This window comes from Natator depressus, chromosome 15 (assembly GCF_965152275.1).
Source record: "Natator depressus isolate rNatDep1 chromosome 15, rNatDep2.hap1, whole genome shotgun sequence".
In the NCBI taxonomy this organism is placed as follows: Eukaryota; Metazoa; Chordata; order Testudines; family Cheloniidae; genus Natator; species Natator depressus.
Genome location: NC_134248.1, coordinates 25,400,048 through 25,419,879, shown reverse-complemented (window position 1 = coordinate 25,419,879; position 19,832 = coordinate 25,400,048). Strand labels below are relative to the sequence as shown.

The 19,832-nt window shown below is 37.1% G+C and overlaps 1 protein-coding gene across 2 annotated transcripts in view; it reads left to right on the top strand.

The window, feature by feature from the left end:
• The window catches only part of ATP2A2 (ATPase sarcoplasmic/endoplasmic reticulum Ca2+ transporting 2), a 78,400-nt gene that overhangs the window by 32,304 nt on the left and 26,264 nt on the right, over positions 1-19,832 (top strand). For both annotated transcript variants that reach the window (XR_012641994.1, XM_074972623.1), the window contains exons 6-8: positions 9,774-9,854; positions 15,655-15,740; positions 17,912-18,376. Coding sequence is in view for 1 of the 2 variants with exons in the window: in XM_074972623.1 (XP_074828724.1) it covers positions 9,774-9,854; positions 15,655-15,740; positions 17,912-18,376 (632 nt within the window). In the remaining variant the exon portion in view is untranslated. The remainder of the gene's footprint in view (positions 1-9,773; positions 9,855-15,654; positions 15,741-17,911; positions 18,377-19,832) is intronic.

Sequence of the window (19,832 nt, the reverse complement as noted above, 5' to 3'; positions counted from 1 at the left end):
CTTCAGTTGTTAGAGTTTGGGGTCCATCTGAGCAGTATCCTCCCACAGGCTGCTCCGTGGCTGCAAGAGCACAGTAGTCCCAGCCACCTCTTTTCGGTATGACCAGTGGACATCCACAGTATTGCAAATCCACTCCCGTCAAAGCCCCTGCATTCTCTCATGCATGGAGTCCTTGTGGTGTAGTTAGTCTGTCCATCTTGTGTGGGCTCCTGAGATTTCCTCTTCTTCCCCCACTTCTTGCTTAACAGATCCCTCTGTGTTTGCTGTTGGGGATGAGCAGGTTTTAACCCTCAAAACTTACAGCGGAATCAGTGAAATGGTTGATGTTCTTATTCAGCTCTTTTAATCTTTTATCAAAATAAAGTGGACTATACAGAGAATACTACTGTGATGCATTGCATTTCTGTGCAACAAACATACCTTATCTATCTGTTCCAGCATATTAAACCAATCTTAATATTTAAGTTAATCTTTAAGAAATGGCTGTAAAAACTTGAATTGTATAGAAGTCCAATATTTTAAAAAGCAATTTCTAAATATCTATTCTGGAACAAATCAAATTACATTCTGCTATCTCAAATAACTCAATTAGTGTTTTAACTCTTGAAAACTGATTACTGATTGTAGTGTATGTACTATTTAGTGTATGTTTTAAAGTGTGTTGTAAAAATGCCTGCTGTAATGAGTTCTCCTAAAAGCAGTCTCTAACCGGCTTTTCAGATGCATTCAACTGTAGTAATATGAAATGAATCCACCAATCTTTGTACAGTTGAGGGTATTTAGGAAAAGATTTGCAGTTCACTTTTTAATATTAGGGGTGCAAATAATCTAGGCTTTTGTGATAGAGCAGTTTGTTACAGCGTTGGGGTTTTTCTTAAACCATTTATCTTACTTCCATAGAGCACTGATCTTAAGTCAAATACTTATTCTCAGAAGCTAAATATCTCTAAAATTGCAGACAATGAATACCTATAGTTGTCTGCACACCCTTCAACAGGGAATTTTGGCTGTGTCAAAGGCTGTTCTAATATTTATGGGGCTGTTTTGAGACATGGGGTTTGAACCTAACCTCATCGTGTACACTCACTGAAATCAGTTGAATTGTATGAGGTTGAAGCCATCCAGAAAGATTAGTGTCACTTCCAACACACATTCTTTAAGAATTTATAAAGGGAATATTGAATTTATATGCATTTTCTCGGTCTTGCAGCATTTCCCTTGTGAGTTACTGAACTATTAAGCAGAGCTAGAGAGAATGAGGCTGACTGATGAGATTCAGAACTTACCTGCTCTCGTATACCCTGAATAGAACTGAAGCTTCAACAGGGCACAAACAATACTAAACAAAATTCTTGAAAATCAAGGTAACTCTTAATACCATAGTGCCCTGGTACATTTTATTAGGGTGAAGAAAACTTGCTGTTCAAAACTAGAGTACACTGATAAAATATCAGTTGTTTACCTTTCATTGTCTGAACACATACAGTACTTTGCTAATAGATGTAACTACTGTTTGCTGCTGCTTCAGCGCTGAGTTGTGCCAGTGTCATCCATTTATCTGGTCTGGCATAAGGTGAATCCGAATTGTTCTCCCCTTCCTTACTCTGTACTTTAGAGAAAATTAAGAGGTGACTTGTTTAGCCTATAACTACCTCCATGGGTAACAGAAATTTGATAATAGAAGGCTCTTCACTTTAGCAGACAAAAGTATAACAAGATCCAATAGCTGGAAACTGAATCTAGATCATTCAGACTGGAAATAAGAAGCAAATTTTTCACTGAAATAGTCAGTAACTATTGAAACACTCACCAATGGTGAAGAAAGGGGATTCTCCTTCACTGGAAAATTGAACTAGAGTATATCTTTTAGAAAAAAAATCTGGTCTCGATTTACAAACAGGAATTAATTCCGAGAAGTCCTCTGGGTGGTATACAGAAGGTCAGACTATATGATCACAGTGGTCCCTTCTGGCCTGATGCTCCTGAACAAACAAGCTGCTCTTCTGTCACTAGGCTATATTGATTGCTTTGGGGTTCCAGGTAACTTATAGGTGGGTTCTACCTTTGTTCCTTTCCCAAAAATCCCATCCCTTTTATATTAAAACACATACTCAAATATCATAATCAAACTTCTCTATGCATTGTATAAGTTTAATTGTAGTATAATTTATAAATAACACAGGTACAAAGCCAGTACAGATGGTATATTGGATATTATCCTGCCTGTATTATTCAACATAAATGTAATAGAGCACCTACCTCTATATCTCTCAAACATATGATGTTTTTTATTTGTCTGCGTGGGTAGTAATTGCAAGCAATATTAGCATAGTTAGAACTGAAGGGACTGTCATTGTTCATTTTTATCATCTCCCTCCTTCCCCAAAAGACCACATTTTTGGTGGCCTTATTACTTGATCATAAATAGTCCAGGTTAAGTCTTGATATTCCCTCTGCTCATACCTTGCGTATTCATGCATGACTTTTCTTCTTAGGAATGAGGGGAAGAATTAAGTTCAGCCTCTTGTGAAAGGTTATTGTACAATAGTGGGCAAACTTAAGTTTTCTTGTTATGACAGTTTCTGCACTTTAATAGCATTCATTATTCTGTGTATAGGAAATATTTCGCAAACAGCTAGAATATGCAGACATGAGAAACTAAAGCTGTTCCCTGTAGCATGTAGGCATAGAATTGTTTTTATGCAGTAAAGACCACGAAGATTTTTTTACTTCTAAAAGCTTAAAGATCCCCACATACATTCTATTATTGGCAGTTTTAGATGAAAACCTGTAAGAGGGACCAACTTTTTTTTTTAATTGATACCATGGGCACTTAAACTGTCAGAATTAATATGGGCCTAGAATTGTTAACAGTGAGTATAAATAAAAAAAGAAATATTTATGATGGTACTTGGCATATTTGAACTTCTCTGCAGACTGAAATGACTAAACTATTTACACTTAGCATTGTAAATAAGATATGTTCTTTTAAAAGGCATCTTTATTCCACAATGAAATCAGCGTTGCTGCAAGTTCAGGGATTCAGTATGCTGTTTTGTCATTAGTGCACTCAAACTAACCGACCATTCAACTTTGAGGATTTGTGGGATTTTTTTTTTTTTTTTAATGTTGTATGAAGTACCTAGGCATGCAAACCTTGACTCTCTCTTCTTGGCAAGCTTTCATTTCAGGGGTAAGGGACATCTGGTTAATTGAACACATTAACAGCTCTGACTATGTATCTTAAAATTCACTAATGTGTTTGAAGATTGTCTAAATACATAAAAACAACTTCTTTCTTGGGGGCCATTATGTTTTGTAATGGTGAAATGGCTGTTCCTAAGGTGTTCTGAATGTCCGATCCCTTTTCACTGTGAACCAACACTAAAAATAGAATGTCTGTCTGTCTGTTTAAAATATGCAGGATTTGGGAGTTAAGCAGGCTCCCCCACAGTCTAGTGAAAGTTTATTAGCTTGACTCCACCTAACTCAGTGTGCACCTCAAAAATGTAATGTGGGTCTGGAATTCAAACTACAGTTCAAAGTGTTAATATTACTTTTTTTGGTCCCATCTATATTGAACTTTAAACCTGTTCAGACTAACTGTTAAATACATGGTTTGCTAGGTGATATTCTAGCCTAGAATGCTATTAGTCTCTGGTTTGAATAGACCAGAATTGGGAACTTTTTTTTTATCCAAAGCATTGCATTAATGAAAAGAGTTTTTTCTGGGTAGAACATGAAAGTGTGGTGGTAGTGGGAACGCTCGACTGATGGGATATATAGCTCTTCAATGTTGGTTTTACTGTAATCCAAATTCATAATGACCTACAGACGTTACAATTGGTCATCTGGCCTATGTCTAATTGGTGGTTTTAGTCCAGTTCTCAGAGGAGCCGTTGCATTGACTGTGAAAAAATATGCCAATTCTGAATGTTTGTGGAAACTGGAAAATCCTTCTCTTCCCACAGGGTGGTTCCTCAGGTTGAGGTACATTGGTGGGAAAGTCAGTACACTCAATTGTGTTGTGCGTAGAGACATTCGCTCTCTAAGATGGCCAACCTGGCATCTTTAAGTTGTGTTAGTTGCATACATCTTTTAATTTTTTGTTAAACAACACCAAAGACCTTTGGGGTTAAGGCTAAAAGACTTTGGGGATGTATCATGGTAAAATTCTGTGTCCTGATTTGAAAATGTCTCTCAATGTAATAATGCTGCAGTTTTCAACCAATATGGGCCTGACTGAAATTAATGGAATGTCTCCCATTGACTTAAATGATATGGGATTGCCGCCTGTATCTATGATCATCCCCAAAGTACCTAGATATTGCAATTGATTATAGTTGTTACTGTTTGTAGAGTCAACACTTTTTCTTCTGTCTCATAGAAAATCTCTTCTCTATGATCTCAAAATCGGAGATCCCAAGCCTACAAACATTTGTGTATGTTTAATTTGAAACATGAGTAGTCCCATTGACTATAATGCTTAAAGTTACATTTGTGTAAATCTTTGCAGTACAGGGCCCAAAGTTAATCAAACTATACACAGACCAAGCAAAGGGAGGAATGAGGATGAGATGCAAAACAAATTAAGTAACCTGAAAACCAATTTTAAACTTGGGAATAAAATACATCGAAAGCGAAATAGATGGCACTAGAAAAGGCAATCTTACCTTAATGAACTGAAATGCTCAGTAATTTCAGGTACTTACAAGTTAGAACCAGATTCTGATTAAAGCTCCAGGATCGCATATCTGATGAATCAGTATTTTTAGTTGCAATATGAATTTGAAATTTAAAGTTGGCCCAAAAGTTTTGTGTTTAAATCTGAATGTCCTAAATTGTCCACTTCAGTTCAAAATACACCCACACTCAAATTGAGTTTAGAGCAGTACTTAAACCTCTTATTATTTTGGCTAATGATATGTTTTTAAAAACAGATTTCTTTATTGCATATCAGGATTTATATTAAAACTTTACTGAAAAATATTTCATTTTTTTTGGTGGCACAAAGAGGAATAAAGATTTCTGAGCAAAATCCTGCTTTCTTTACTTATAGAACCCATTTTTAAGTCAGTGGGACTGCTTGTATGAGGCAGAGAAGCAGGATTTGGGCCAATATCTATAAAGAAATGATGCATAAATCAGGGCACTGTCTAAAACCCCTATCTCTAGGACTAGGTAATCTTTCAGTCCTCTGGAGTGAGGCATTGTAATCCTACAATCTACTTTTGGAACTAAAAACCACACACAAGTGTAATTCTGTTTTGTTCCCCACCCCCGGGGCGGGGGGAATAATCAAGTTAAATTTTAATAGTGGCTTTAGATGTTTGGAGGAAATATAGTGGAATTCCTCTCTCTCAAACACTAAGCTTAGTCATTTCTATGGCATCTCACTTTGTGGCAGTTCTGTAGCAGCCAAAAACTGTTCCAAATATTTTAGTGTTCAGGTTCTTGTTGGCTTGCTTCAACCCTAGTTTGTGGCCTAGGGATATATCTTGGTCCTTCTGAAATACTTTTATGGTTTCTATGGATGATCTGAAACCAGCTGAAATATTAGAATTTGGTTTCTTTCCAGTGTTGAATGATATAGAGGAAGGAAGCTACCAATGGCGGAGACATTGTGTATACTAGACTTTTTTGCCAAAAAATTTCTTGTGATTACTACCAGAGTTTCAGTTGCACTGGTGGTGGTGGTGGTCCATCGGTGCTCCAGGTGGCTACCAGTGTCTTAACCATCATGTTGACTAGAACAGCTCAGAGGCAATGCCTTAAAAGGTTAATTTTATCATAAAAAGGTTTTGCATTAGTGTCGTTATGTAAACTGGTTCGAACCTTGATTGTGGCCTTCACTGAAAGAAAGTGAGAATGGGTGAGTGGGAAATGAAGTCTTGTAACTTGTTTGGGGCTGTCCATCGGACTAATTTTGTGTAAACTGCATTACATACTTAGAGATGTGACTGTGGTCTTAAAATGCAACAAGCTTTGAATCACTTCTGCTTGTAATCTAAACTTCCTATGTTACTGGCCATACAGGTGGATTCGAATAGATGGAGGAATGGACACCGGATTAGGAATTGAAGTCCTCTGAGTTTTTTAATGCTGGCTCTGCTACTACTGGGCTATGGCCTAGGGCAAGTCGCTCGTCTTTGTGCCTCCGTTTTCCTGTCTGTAAAATGGCAATAATACTTACCTATCCCATGTGGATGTGTGCAGATTCCAAGTTCTGCACCATCAGTCATCAAAGAGCTATGTCAATTCTATGTAATTTTTAAAATCTGTTAGCTTATTTGCAGAATAGAAAAGTTTTGTGCTCTAAAGGAAGAGGAAGAATTGGAGGTTTAGGTTGTGATTATAGAGGAGGAAACCAAATTTTTCTAAATCTATGTACTGTATTGTGGCACTACTACAGCCTCAATGTTTGTGTATATGGTGTCTGTCTGTCTTAAATTTATTTGGACAGGCTGGCAAACTATAGAACAACAAAATAAATGTTAACTTGGTCACAATATCTTTTGCCTAAAACAATTGTTAGTGACTAGAAGTAAATATTAATTTCATGGATTATCAGGTCATTGGATATCATTAATCTAGCGGACAAAAGCTCTATCCTGAAGTTTAAATTTCATCAACTTTCTGCTTTCCATGACCAGTTTGCTGAACAATTTATAGAACTTCAAAAGCAGTAGATAAAGACACTTATTTAAGTATATTTTTCTAAATGTTCTTTTCAATTAAAAGAAAATGTGCGGTCTTGTTTTTTGTTTTTTTTAAGTGCTGCTTTAGGTGGTTACGTGTACACAGAAAGTCACTGTAAAGTTCTGGGTAAAGAGATCCAGTCTTCTAATATAGCCTTGTCAAATGTATTGGTACATTTGAGATACTAGTAGATGCTCAGCTGTTGAAAATACAGCAATAGTGTATGCATACAGATTGACAAGACCTGAACCACATTGTACTGAGGTATTAGCCTTCTGTTCTTGTGGAATTGTGATAGCTGAAAACCAGCTGCTATCATATGTCTACATATAAACCTCATCACGACATCCGGGGAGCATATTCAAATAGTTTTCCCATTTTTGGCCTTGGTCATTGTTTGTCTAATGCTATTTTCTCTCACTGCTCAAGGGCACTGTAGCTTAGATTAGTTTTCACATGCAATAATGGTACAAAATGGAAAACGAATTTAGCTATTTATTGGCCTTTTTCATACAAAGATGTGATGGACATTTTGTAAATTAGTGTAGTTCTTCTATGTGTGTCACCTGAAGGGAGAATTTTCCAATTAGCGTTATTTTTATCCTAGTGAGCAATCATGGAGAATATGGCACAGAATTCTTTTTTTTTTTTTTTTTTTTTTCTTAAATTGGCTTTTTACAGTTAAAAATAGTGTTTGTTTAATCCTCCCTCTCAGATCCCACTTCTCTCCACCACGGCCTTTCTGCTTATTAACTAGTATACACTGAGTAAGGTGGTAACATTCTTGCTGGCTTATTTACACTGTTACTCTCTTTATGTTCACTATTGCTTCTAGTTGCATAAGCAGTTCCTGCAGGAATTGTAGCTTGCTTTTTTTTACTGCAGGGACATACTAGAGAGGGACTGTTGTAATGAATCCATCCACTGACAAGATCAGTTCTTACTAGCTACTGATCAAAGCATTCAGATTCTTTGTTTCCTTCAGAACTTGTATGCTTTATTTCACAATAATTGAAATTGGAGACTTTCCACACTAAGAATAGAAATGACTTTATACAGGGATTATACTAACCAATTAGAAATTGTTAAATGCAGCATATAAAGAGATGTACAGAAATGTGAGTCAAATTAACAAGTTTCAACCGGCTTATTTGCCTCCACAAACCAATTTCTTGGGCTGATTCACCAAATGGTGGTGGTAACAGAGCAGCAGTTCATTTTGCTGTGACTTGAAAACCAGGAATAGCAGAATAAGAGGGAGTAGAAAGGGGAATGAATTTGGGATTTAAAAACCCAATGAAGATGCTGGAGGGGAAAAAAAACAATTTAAGATGCTAGAGAACAACCAGCTACATAGCTCTGGGCACATGCTTATTACTCTGTAACATCTTCAGGAGCATCTTCTCTACTTACTGTCCTCTCCAACTACATTTTTAGAAAACTGTTCGTGGCATTGGATGAAAAGGATTTTCTCAAATGTTTTCATTAATATCTAGTAGGTAGAATATATAAGGTCAATCCCAGGACAGAAAATATCTAATGTGAATGTCATCACAATTGGGGATTCAGAACTTGGTATCTTAATGGTTAGCTGATCATATTGTTTTGAGGCTATGGAAAAATTAAGCCAATATACTATTCAAATCTAAAATTGACCTCTGCACTGTATGGCAGTGTTTAGAACAGTGGTTCCCAAACTGGGGTTCGTAGAATGTTACAGGGGGTTCACCAGAAAAATTTCACTAACGGCAGCCAGAGGACCCCAAGCATTGGAGGCAGCAGGTGGGACCGGTTGCAGGGCAAACAGCCCGAGCCCCAGGGAGAGTGGGGTGGGGCAGTTGGGGCTGGCAGCCCGAGCCCTGCCCCCATGAGTGGGGGAGCCGGCAGCCCGAGCACCAGGGAGAGTGGGGCCAGACAGTTTGGGCTGGCAGCCAGAGCCCTGCCCCCATCACTGGGGGAGCCGGCCGCCCAAACCTGAACCCCAGCCCTCCACGCAGGGCTGGCAGCCTGAGCCCCAGGGAGAGTGGGGCTGGGCAGTTGGGGCTGGCAGCCCGAGCCCTGCCCCTGTCAGCGGGGGATCTGGCTGCCCCAACCCCAGCCCTCCGCGTGGGGCTGGCAGCCCCAACCCCAGGAAGAGCAGGGCCAGGCAGTTGGGGCTGGTAGCCCAAGCCCTGGTGGTCAGCGGGACCTGCAGCCCGAGCTCAGTTGACTGGGGCAGTCAACGGGGTCCAGCAGCAGGAACCCCATGGAGTGCAGAGGAAATTTAAACTTAAATCCCTGGAAATATTAATTTTTAGGAGGGGGTTCACGAGATTTCACAATTTAGTAAAAGGGGTTCGCAGGCTGTTAAAGTTTGGGAACCACTGGTTTAGAATATAGCATTAGAACTTTGCAATGGCTAGCACATTTCTAGAAGTGCATTACATTCACAGTTGGTCCCTAACAAGTGGGTACTGCAGCCTTTGTATTGAAGGAAAATATTTGAAGTTAACTTTGAAAATTCTCTGTATTTTTCCCATCTTTGGATAGCTGAGGACTAACTTTAGCTATTTCTTTTGTGCCAAATAGGATATTGCGTAAAAGAATTTCTAGAGAGGGGAAATTCAAAGCCAGTAGCCAATATCGGTGCCTGGAAACCACATTAGTTTGTGGATTTTTTGATACATGGAAAAGTTTTGAAATGTATATTCTCCAATTGCTTCTAGAACTCATTCAGCTTCTAGTAGGCCATGCTCTGTCCATGTTATCTCAAGGAGTTCTGAGAAGTGACTTCATGGAAACATAAAATGTTTTCATTTCTGTTTTTCAGAGACTTGTAAACTTGTACCAGATACTTATTTATTAGTGCTTATACAGGTCTGAATTATTTTAGCAGGTCAAAGTGAATTTTATAACACTTTTGTAAAGAATATTGCAACTTACAAACGCTATAGGAAATGCTGATAGTATCATTAACTGAACACTTACTCAGCAGTTACTCAGCAAACATCTAAAAAGTTAATGATATCGTGTGATTGCGTATAAATCATTACTGAATAACTAAATTCTCTAACTTTTTTGTTTTGAATCCATAGTTGGTGACAAGGTTCCTGCTGATATAAGAATTACTTCTATCAAATCTACAACTCTAAGGGTAGATCAATCAATTCTGACAGGTAGGCTGTATCATTTTTGAGTTATGTACATATATGTTTGGAATTGGTTTTGATTCACTGTCTCCTTGAAAAGTCCACTAGAAACCAGGCCCAAGTCGCTTAAGTAATGTGGTTTGCTTGGTGACTGTATCACAATGGCTAATGATCCTGTTGAACAATATGATCTTGCAATCTCATATTGCAATGATGAACATATACTACTAAATACTTGGTTATATAGGCTCAACTTGTGGGAGATTAATGAGTTTTCTTTATGGGGGTTCTGAAGTTTTATTGGGATTGTTGACAGATGCATTTATGTAAAATGAAACTACATCAGAGAGGATACCATAATTGGGGCTATTGATTTGTGGCCAATTATCTATAAAAATATGAAGTACTGGGTTATACTAGCAATTGCTTTGTGCAGATGCAAAATCTGCAGATATACCTCCACTGCTACAATGATCAACACCCCGCAACACATAACACACCTTTCAAGATCCATGGGTCCTACACATACTTATCACAACGTGTGATGTACTTTATCCAGTGCACTAAATGCCCCAGTAGCAGTTATGTGGGTGAAACCAGACAATTATTATATTCTCAAATGAACTCTCACAGGAAAACAATAAAAGACAAAAGCACCCTATCACCTGTGGGTGAACATTTCTCACAAAGCAATCACTGTATCTGACCTATCCTCAAAGGAAACCTGCAAAACGCTTTCAAAAGACAAGCCTGGGATCTTAAATTCATAACTTTGCTAGACAGTAAAAATCATGAACTGAACAGACACACTGTTGTAATAAGCCATAAATCCAATCTGTAACCTGTTAACACCCTGCCCCCCCCCCTTCCTCTGGAGGAGTGTTAATAGGTCACTTCACCTTGAATGTTTCCTTGAGGTCTGTTAATTACTTATGCTAAACAATCTGTTCAAACCTTGTATTTAGCAGTGATACTTTATGCAAGGGTTTCCCAGACCTGAAGAAGAGCTCTGTGTGTAAGCTCAAAAGCTTTTGTCTCTGTCCAACAGTAGTTGGTCCAATAAAAGATATTCCCTCATCCACCTTGTCTCACTAGCAGTTGTTTGCCATGTATGGAGTTTGTTCAGACCAAGTGATCAAGCATTTTCTGTGTATTACCCAGATATAAGTAACAATTTTTTTAAAAGTTAAGGAAGCTCATATTAAATGAAGTACATTATGCAACATGTGACACTGTAGTACTCTTAAATATTGAGTCTGCCAAACATCAGTTTTCCTCTTTTATAAAAGCAAATCTGAATTTATATTTGATTTCAGAGGCCTCTCTTGTGCATGGTTTAACAAAATTGTCTTATTGAACTTATGATAGCAAGCAAACATACAAAAATTCAGAAAAATGTGATCAAACACCCTGAGTTCTGAAGATCCTATCACTTGTTTACACCTCTCCTTTTATGGCTACACTGTGGTCAAAACCCTTTGTTTGAGGTAGGGGGAGTTTTACATATAGATTAACTTTTTAAGACTTTGTTAGCCAGATTGACCTAGGACAACGAGAAGCAGAAACTGGGGCTTAGTAGAACCTCTTGCTTAACTTGTCTTCAAGAGACCATATGTTTCAATAAAATGAATTTTTCCTGTCTGGGTGAATTTCGGAGTACTGTGGTGTGTTTTCTTTTCTGGGTTTCTAATTTAGCAGAGCAGCCAGACTAAGAAATTTCACCCTGATCAGGGAGATGAAGGGGAGTGTCTTAATTCAGTGGTACTGTAGTGTGTTTCTTCAGGATTCACACAAAGTGAGAAGCTCCTCCTCATTGTCCCAGCTGTCAGCCTTGTAACTGAAAGGGAAAGTGGTAAGCTTGGAAGTGCTGAAAGCTACGTAAACTAACTCTTTCAAAACTTGTGTTGATACTCAGTCCAAACAGTGGCTTGTAAAGATGTTTTCATTTTGAAAATGTGTACTGAACAAACCTTATATAGTAGGCTATAATCTGCTATTAATATGGCCCTGGAATCCAGATATTACACTCTACCACCTGAGGCTTGTGATAAACCAGATTAACACCTTTAAATCACAGGTAACTCACTAAATGCAGCAGCAACATGTGGCTTTTATGAGAGAGATTGATCTTGCAAAGAAGTGCATTCGGCCATGTGTAGATTTCAAGAACATACTGTCTGTCTAAGGACACTGTACTCATCCAAACCTTCCCTCTTCCCCCACCAAAGTACTGATCCCGTTCTGTGCTCTTACGCACCCTTAAAACTGCTTTAAAGTACTTGAAAACATACAAATTCTAATCTATAGCTTTTGTGGATTCATTTAAAAGTATTAAGTGGATAGAGGGGGGAAAAGGAGGCTAGGGTGTTTCTGGCAGATGCCTAGACATCTGGACATGAGCTCCACTTGTCCATAGTCCATTCAAGGATGTGTAAAAATGATTGGGTTGTCTTCTCCCAATAGCAGTTAATGATTAGACAAATTAATAGTCGGTCATTGTTTTTATTTTGGATTTCAGTTTTACCATGTTGTAAACCTAATGTCTCTCTTAATCCTTCCCAATATTCATAGCTTCATTATCTAGGCCTCTGAAGTGACTATCATCCTCTGAGGCTGTAATGCTTTTCTCTAGGCTGTTCCTTTTCCTCCTCACTCCCAACAAAGATGATAGGCTCTTTAGCCCAGGACTTTGTCCTTGAGCATATAATGAAAGTTTTGATTTGTAACACCATTAAGGGGGAGGGGAGAAGGGTACATCCTGGAATATAAATTGGCCCTTCCACTTATCTCTAACATATTTTATTTGATCAGTTTCTCAAATTGAAGGCAACTAATAAAACTTCATACAGAAATTTGAAAATATTAACATTAGCCAGTCTGAAATATGGTGTAACACAGTTACTGTAATGCTAAACTGGCCTCTGAAATTTGGATGACTTTTTTCAGAAAACTCATTCTCCCTAATTATCATATTCCACCCAAGATAAATATAGAAAGAAAATGAAAGCTTTTTTTAAAAACAAAATGTTAATAGTGTCAATACTTAAAATGATCTGTCTAGCTCCCTGCTTTCTCTTAAAATAAAGAGCCTCACTTAAACTCTAAATGTTACTTAAAATCTAGAGGTACTTATTCCAAAAATATGAATAGCTTGCGTTATGTATGCTTTTTTAATGTGAATTGTCATGTCACTGAAGTATACAGTATTGTATCTGTCTGGCTTTTGATTATATTCATCAGTCCAGTTAGTTTCCTGATGCCTTACAGGGAATTATTCTTAATTTTACAGAATTTTATATCGGAACAGCAGGCAAGAAATTTCAGTTAGTAGATCTTAGTTGAATCACTTTTGCAGTGTCCAAATTCAGTGTATACTTTTGATTTAAGGAAAAAACAAATGAATTTATTTATAAAGAGACCAACTGTTGCTCTTTTCATAAGTAGAGGATTTATCTTAGAAATAAGATGCTAAATGTAACTAGAAAGCTTTCGTCATGAGGAAACTGTTCAGTACCTAAGTTTAGTTTACCATCTAGAATTTCTGGGCAGGAGATCAAAATGTACCTTTCAAAGGTGGTAATGAATAATACAGTAGATTTATATGCCCTTTTCTAGTTGGTGTCTTAGATCTTTTCTTTGAAATTTTACATAGGCAAGAATAAGGTCAGATTAGACTGAACTGCTCTTGTTAAGAGAACCAGTAGAAAAGTGCATTCTTTACTGAACTTACAGAACCTTTAGGGCTAAGAGACTAGGAAGAGGAATTGAAGAAAAGAGAATGGACCTTAATCTAACAGGATCCTGTGTGGACTCCTACCTTCCAATGGAATTAATTTCTTATCAATATTTCCAGACTCCATCTGAAAAATCTTTTCTGGTAGTATTTTTTGTGTAAAACCCACATGAGGCATGGGGTCTGAATGTTTTATAATCTTAAAAATGGGTGCTCCCCTGAAGGAAAACCTTGAACTCACTTGAGTATAAAATCTCCTCTTCACTTCCAAAACAAAGTTTAAAAAATAAAATCAAAAGGAAAATATAACCAGCTCTATCTTTTGAACTGTCCTAGAGATAGAAACAAATGCTTATCCTTGCTGCTTGTGTGTGTGTGTGTGTGTGTGTGTGTGTGTGTGTGTGAGTAATATGTAGCAGCCAACACACACACACTCACTCACTCTCTCTCTCTCTCTCACACACACAATCTATAATATGGGAGATTACTTCATTACTGGCTTCTACGCTATGTTTACATCTTATTTGAAAATTATGCTTCTTGTTCAATTTTCAGCAAACACACTACTACAATGTTTAAGTTGAGAGAACACCAAGACTGCAAATCTGTTTTAGTAGCATAAGCTGATCTAAGAATTTCCAAAAACATGTAAAATAATAAATTACATGATTCAGCAAGAACTTAGAATAGATACAAGGATAAGTGAGACCCAAAGATTCCTTGCTACAGTCCTGTATAACATAGGAAGAATTATTATTAAATTCTGAGTAAGATCCCAAGTCTTGTCCATACATCGCCTAAGAAAACTACATCACATCCAATGCTTGCTGTTGAGTAAGCTGATGTCATTGGTGCCCTCCAAATTATCAGGAAATATCTTTGAATCTCTTTATAGAGGACACTGAAATCTGTGCCTCTTGATTGTCAGTGACCAAATGTTAATATCAGGATAATCCAATAATGAACCACAAACAGAAACCTGAAATTCACATTTTAAATCTCCTTGATAAAGTTTTCTTAAACTTAATTTAGTAATAAGAAAAGTGACTCAAACCACTTGATAATCAAAGCTTAAAAGCAAGAGAGCATAAGGATCTTATGATTTTTAAATTTTAAGGAGGCAAACTCTTAATTTCTGCAATGATTAGGTTATTCTGTTCTTCAAACCTTTGATCAACAGCTTTCCTCCCATTGATTTTAATGTGGAACAATCCCACTAAAATCTGTTGCTTACAGAACAGGAACCTTTCCATTGCTAGGTGAACATGTAGATAGAAGTCAGTATATTCATATTTCAGCATTTGTATTTTTGCTTTGAGAAAACTCTCTGATTTTTTTAATTTTTCCAACTAAGGGAGCGAATGTTATGCAACCTGCTACCAATTGTCAAACCTCAATGAGTATGGTAGACTCATGTCCAATGACAAAGCAGTGATAAGATCTAATTCTGTAAACAATAACATGATCACTAATCACTTTTTAAAAGCGTAGAGGCAGCAGAAGTAAATACAATTCTACTGTACAGGAAATCCCATATATCAAACAGTTTGAATTTGTTTACTGCCTTTTGGGAGGCAAAATATATACATTTTTTAATTCACACACACCACACACACACACCACACACACACACACACACACACACACTTTGTTCATGGTGTTAGCCAAGTTGTGCATTAATATCTGGTGCCCTAGGAATGACTTAATGCAAGATGGGATCTACAGTTGACATTACTATCACTTGCATGTCTGATCCTAAAAGCAGTGGTATATACTTCCAGTTCTAGTATACATGGAACACCTGTATATATTTGGAAGTCCTTTCAGCTTTTCTATGAATTGTAATATTTCCCTTTGAAATCTAAGACTTTATTAAAAAGGACTAAATCTACTTTAAAAGAAACGTGAAGTGTGGCTATGGAAACAATTAAAACTTTATTGAAATGCTATAAGAAAAGTATATGCAAGTGCCATGACACAATATAAATACGGTATAAATTTACACTCCTTAATTGTATTTCCTATTAGATCAGTTTACAAGTAAAGTTAAAATTATACATAAAAATTCCCATTAACACTATAACCTTTATTTAGGTGAATCTGTATCTGTCATTAAGCATACTGATCCTGTTCCTGATCCTCGTGCTGTGAACCAAGACAAGAAGAACATGCTTTTCTCTGTAAGTAATATTTTTTAAAGTTATGACAGTTAGTGACTTACAGCAATATAGAACTTACCAAATGAACAATTGTGGAGCTTTTTAAGTCTTAGAACTTCAAGAGTTATGCAGGTTAAAGAACACTATAAATAGTATGTACATGCTACCTTGCTGTACTCTACCAAACATAAACTGCTGGCTGCAGCAAGCTCATCAGATTGATTAGAAACCCAGAGGAAATCCTGTCTGCTTTATTAAAATGAATCCTTAAGGAAAGGGTTTCTCAATCCAAATAAACTCGAGAAATGTAACTTCTACTTTGGTGCAGAATCTTAAGAACTAGCAATATTTCATAAAGAGGAATGATTTGAATTGAGCTTCCCTAATTTGTATATTGTGTCTGAATATTCAGTGAGAACTAGAAGCTTAATTTTAGTCTATGCGCCATTTCATTGCTTCATACAGACTGAAAAAAAAATCTGAATGCTTTAGGATGCTTAAATATTAAATAGTAAATGAATGATTATTAGATTATTGGTAAACTTTGCTTTTCAAGGTCTGATTCTGCCATTCTTACTCTCACTGAATATATTCATGAGGGCACCCATTTGAGCCCAGGAATATTCAGTGTGTGTACCAGGTGGCAGAAGTGGGCTCATAGTTAGCAAAATATGAAATTCTTTCCTTGCAGTTTAAGGGTGAAAGCTACCATGGCTGTAAGTCCATTGACTTGAGTGGAGTTGTGCTTGCTTACCCAAGGACTGAATTTGGACATAGGTCTTAGAAGAATTTTGTCATGCTGCATGTTATGAGTCAATATTGAGAGATCTTCTCCACTGGCCCATCCTTTAAGGAAAGTCTGCATATCTGGATTTATTGGGGAATGTTAAACTTAAAGAGAAATGTAGCTGAAACAAACTCCAAGCAGTCTGGACTTAGTAAGGTGGTTCTTATGAAATATAGAAAAATAGATATTGTAGGTATAAATGGCTAGTCTGGACATAGAAGTAGATTTTGATTCACAAATCTTAAGTAGTTTTAAAATGCTAACATGGTTAAGGGTGGCAACATTTTTTAGTCTTGCCTACTTAAGATTTGAGGACTTATTGAAGTTTCATGTAACATGTCAAAGTTTTTGTGCAAAGAATTTTTTCACTCACTCCCTACCTGCTGTTTTAATCCTCTTTCCTAACTTACGAAACAGTAAGGAAGCCACTCTGGTGCTAAGAGCACATTTGATTTACTGATGATCTCTTGATAAAGGTGACATTGCTGACATTAACTCTTCATAACATTTTCACTCTGTATTTCCAGTACTGTACTGCATGAACTAGATCTTACATTTACATGATAGTGATAGCAATTAATGTTTGTAGTAGGCTTTTTGTAGGTGGCTATCTATCTTGTACTCGGAGCAGGTAGCTGTGAAAGCATTGGGGAATTTAGCTTAATTGTACTAGCAACTTGTCTGGAATCGAGCAGTGAACAGTTTAAAAATTAGAAAAGCAGGTGTTTTTCAAACTGATAGCATAATATATATACAGGTCTCTCACATATTCCTCTCCTCATTTTTCCTTTTTCCCCCATAGAGACTGTTTTGGCTTGTCTGTTTTTAGCTAAAAAATATCAAATTGTTATTAATGGAAAGCTCATTGACTACACAGTACTTTGGGTTTACTTTTAGTTTCAAGCTTAAATGAAAATCAATAATTTTTAAAAATCCTACTTACTGGAAAAATTGTTACATGAAATGACTAAGATTTCTATAACTAAAAGAGTAAAAATTCTTCAGTTTATCCATTTTACTTCATATTGTGTTACTATTACTTATTTAGTTAGCTTCCCCTTTTGTTTTATTTGGATCTTCCACAGGGTAATAAGGAACATAAATATTGGTAAGGGTACTCGTGCCCCTTTAAGGACTAATGTATACCACCTTACTGACCTCACAAAGAATGGCTGTCAAAATAGAATCCAAAATAACTTCTGAAGAACTGATAACAGTGAAATATGTGAACCACGTGAGCGTTGCATCTTAAATTAGACAAAATCAGAGAACAAACTTTCAAATAGAACTTAATGTCTTAGCAGAAAAGGTTATCTGTGAATCTGGTATGTAACAGGCCTACTTCAATGTTGTCACAGAATGACTTATGAATCTTTTTTCCCTTCTTTTTTCGATCCCAATTTAGGGTACTAACATTGCTGCTGGTAAAGCTATGGGAGTGGTTGTAGCAACAGGAGTGAACACTGAAATTGGCAAAATTCGTGATGAGATGGTAGCTACTGAACAAGAGAGAACACCACTCCAACAGAAACTGGATGAGTTTGGAGAGCAGCTGTCCAAAGTCATCTCACTCATTTGCATTGCTGTCTGGATAATCAACATAGGTCACTTCAATGATCCAGTTCATGGTGGCTCCTGGATTCGCGGCGCTATCTACTACTTTAAAATTGCTGTTGCTCTTGCTGTTGCTGCTATCCCTGAGGGTCTGCCTGCTGTTATTACCACATGCTTGGCCCTAGGAACCCGCAGAATGGCCAAGAAGAATGCTATTGTTAGAAGTCTGCCATCTGTTGAAACGCTGGGTTGCACATCTGTTATTTGTTCTGATAAGACTGGTACTCTCACAACCAACCAGATGTCAGTTTGCAGGGTATGGTGGATTGATTTAATTTAGTCTGCATTTCCTTCCCCCCCCCCTTCCCCCCCCCCCGTTCTCTTATTAAACATTGTCTAAATTCTATTCCCATATGAAACAATGTGATCAGCTTTGCTTAGATGCCGTCAAAATCTTACTTTATTTGCTACAGTACTATTCCACTTTCAGTTCAGCGTTCCACCACATAATGTTTAAGATTTTCATCTTTTCTGTATTTAGTTTTGGCCAAAAATAGCTGTACCCACACTTGATGGAACATTTTTCATTTGCAAATACCTTTCTTAACTGTCTTATGCCACACAGTTTTAAAAACAGGGCCATTTTCCTTAGGACTATCTGTCCACAGGTCCAGAAGTATAGAACAGGTATATCAGAAGGAAAGTGAATACATATCTTGCTTTATGAAGGTAGGCACTTGAAGATCTTCATAGAGTGAGAGAATGCTACAGACTATAAAGTGTTCAATATTATTTTACTGTCTTTGACTGTACACTGTTGTTCCTTTTGATTTACTTCATACTGGGCATCATTGCTCCCAACCCTGTACTGACTCTCAAACGTCCACTCTAGCAGATAGTCAAAGAAGTGAAAAAAGGAAAGAGGCACCATCAATGGGAGTATGACCAAATTACAGCAACTTCCATGTCCTATTAAACTGTCCCCTTCACCCCCCTTTCTAACTTTCACCTCAATTCTGTAATTCATCAGCTCTTCCTCATTGAGGTTTTCTGCACTAGCAAAAATGGGATCCATAATTCACCCCATTGCAACTCCAAAGGTGGAAGCTGTTATGTAATAGATGGGGCTCAGGTGGGGACAGGAGTTTTTACCACCATATAGCATCAGATCCTATGAAAGGATGTACCTCCCTCTGTTTATCCCATCTTCTCTAGCTTTATACTTGCAATAATGCAGAGATTTGAAATATTCAAGTATGCTGTATTGTAAGATTAATTTGGTAGACCAGAATTCAGATCTGAAATGCCTTCAGATATGAAAATAATCATGCACTGACTCAATTGCCAGTGTCACTTTTGATACTAGACATAGGAGAGTAAAGCAACTGACTGATTTTGTTCTTCAAAAAATAGTTTCTAATGTTGATTAAAGTAGTATACCATAACTGCGTACTATTGTGCTGCATGTTCAGTTTCCAATCTTTCGTGCAGCTCTGCCACTTGGAATTCTGAACAGGAATTTTCTGGAAACGGTATTTTCCAAGTTGATACATTTCTGATTCAGATGAAGATTTCTTTTCTTGAAGGGTAGCTAAGTGATTATCAGATATTAGAGCTACTGTGCTGGCTGTGTTACATGACCTCAAATACTGTTCAAAATTACTGTACCAGACCAGAATTTTAAATGTATAAATGTGCTATTAAAGATTTGGGGAAGCTCCCCAACCCCCCAAAAACCCAGAAACTCTTAAACATTATTCTCTTTATTTATT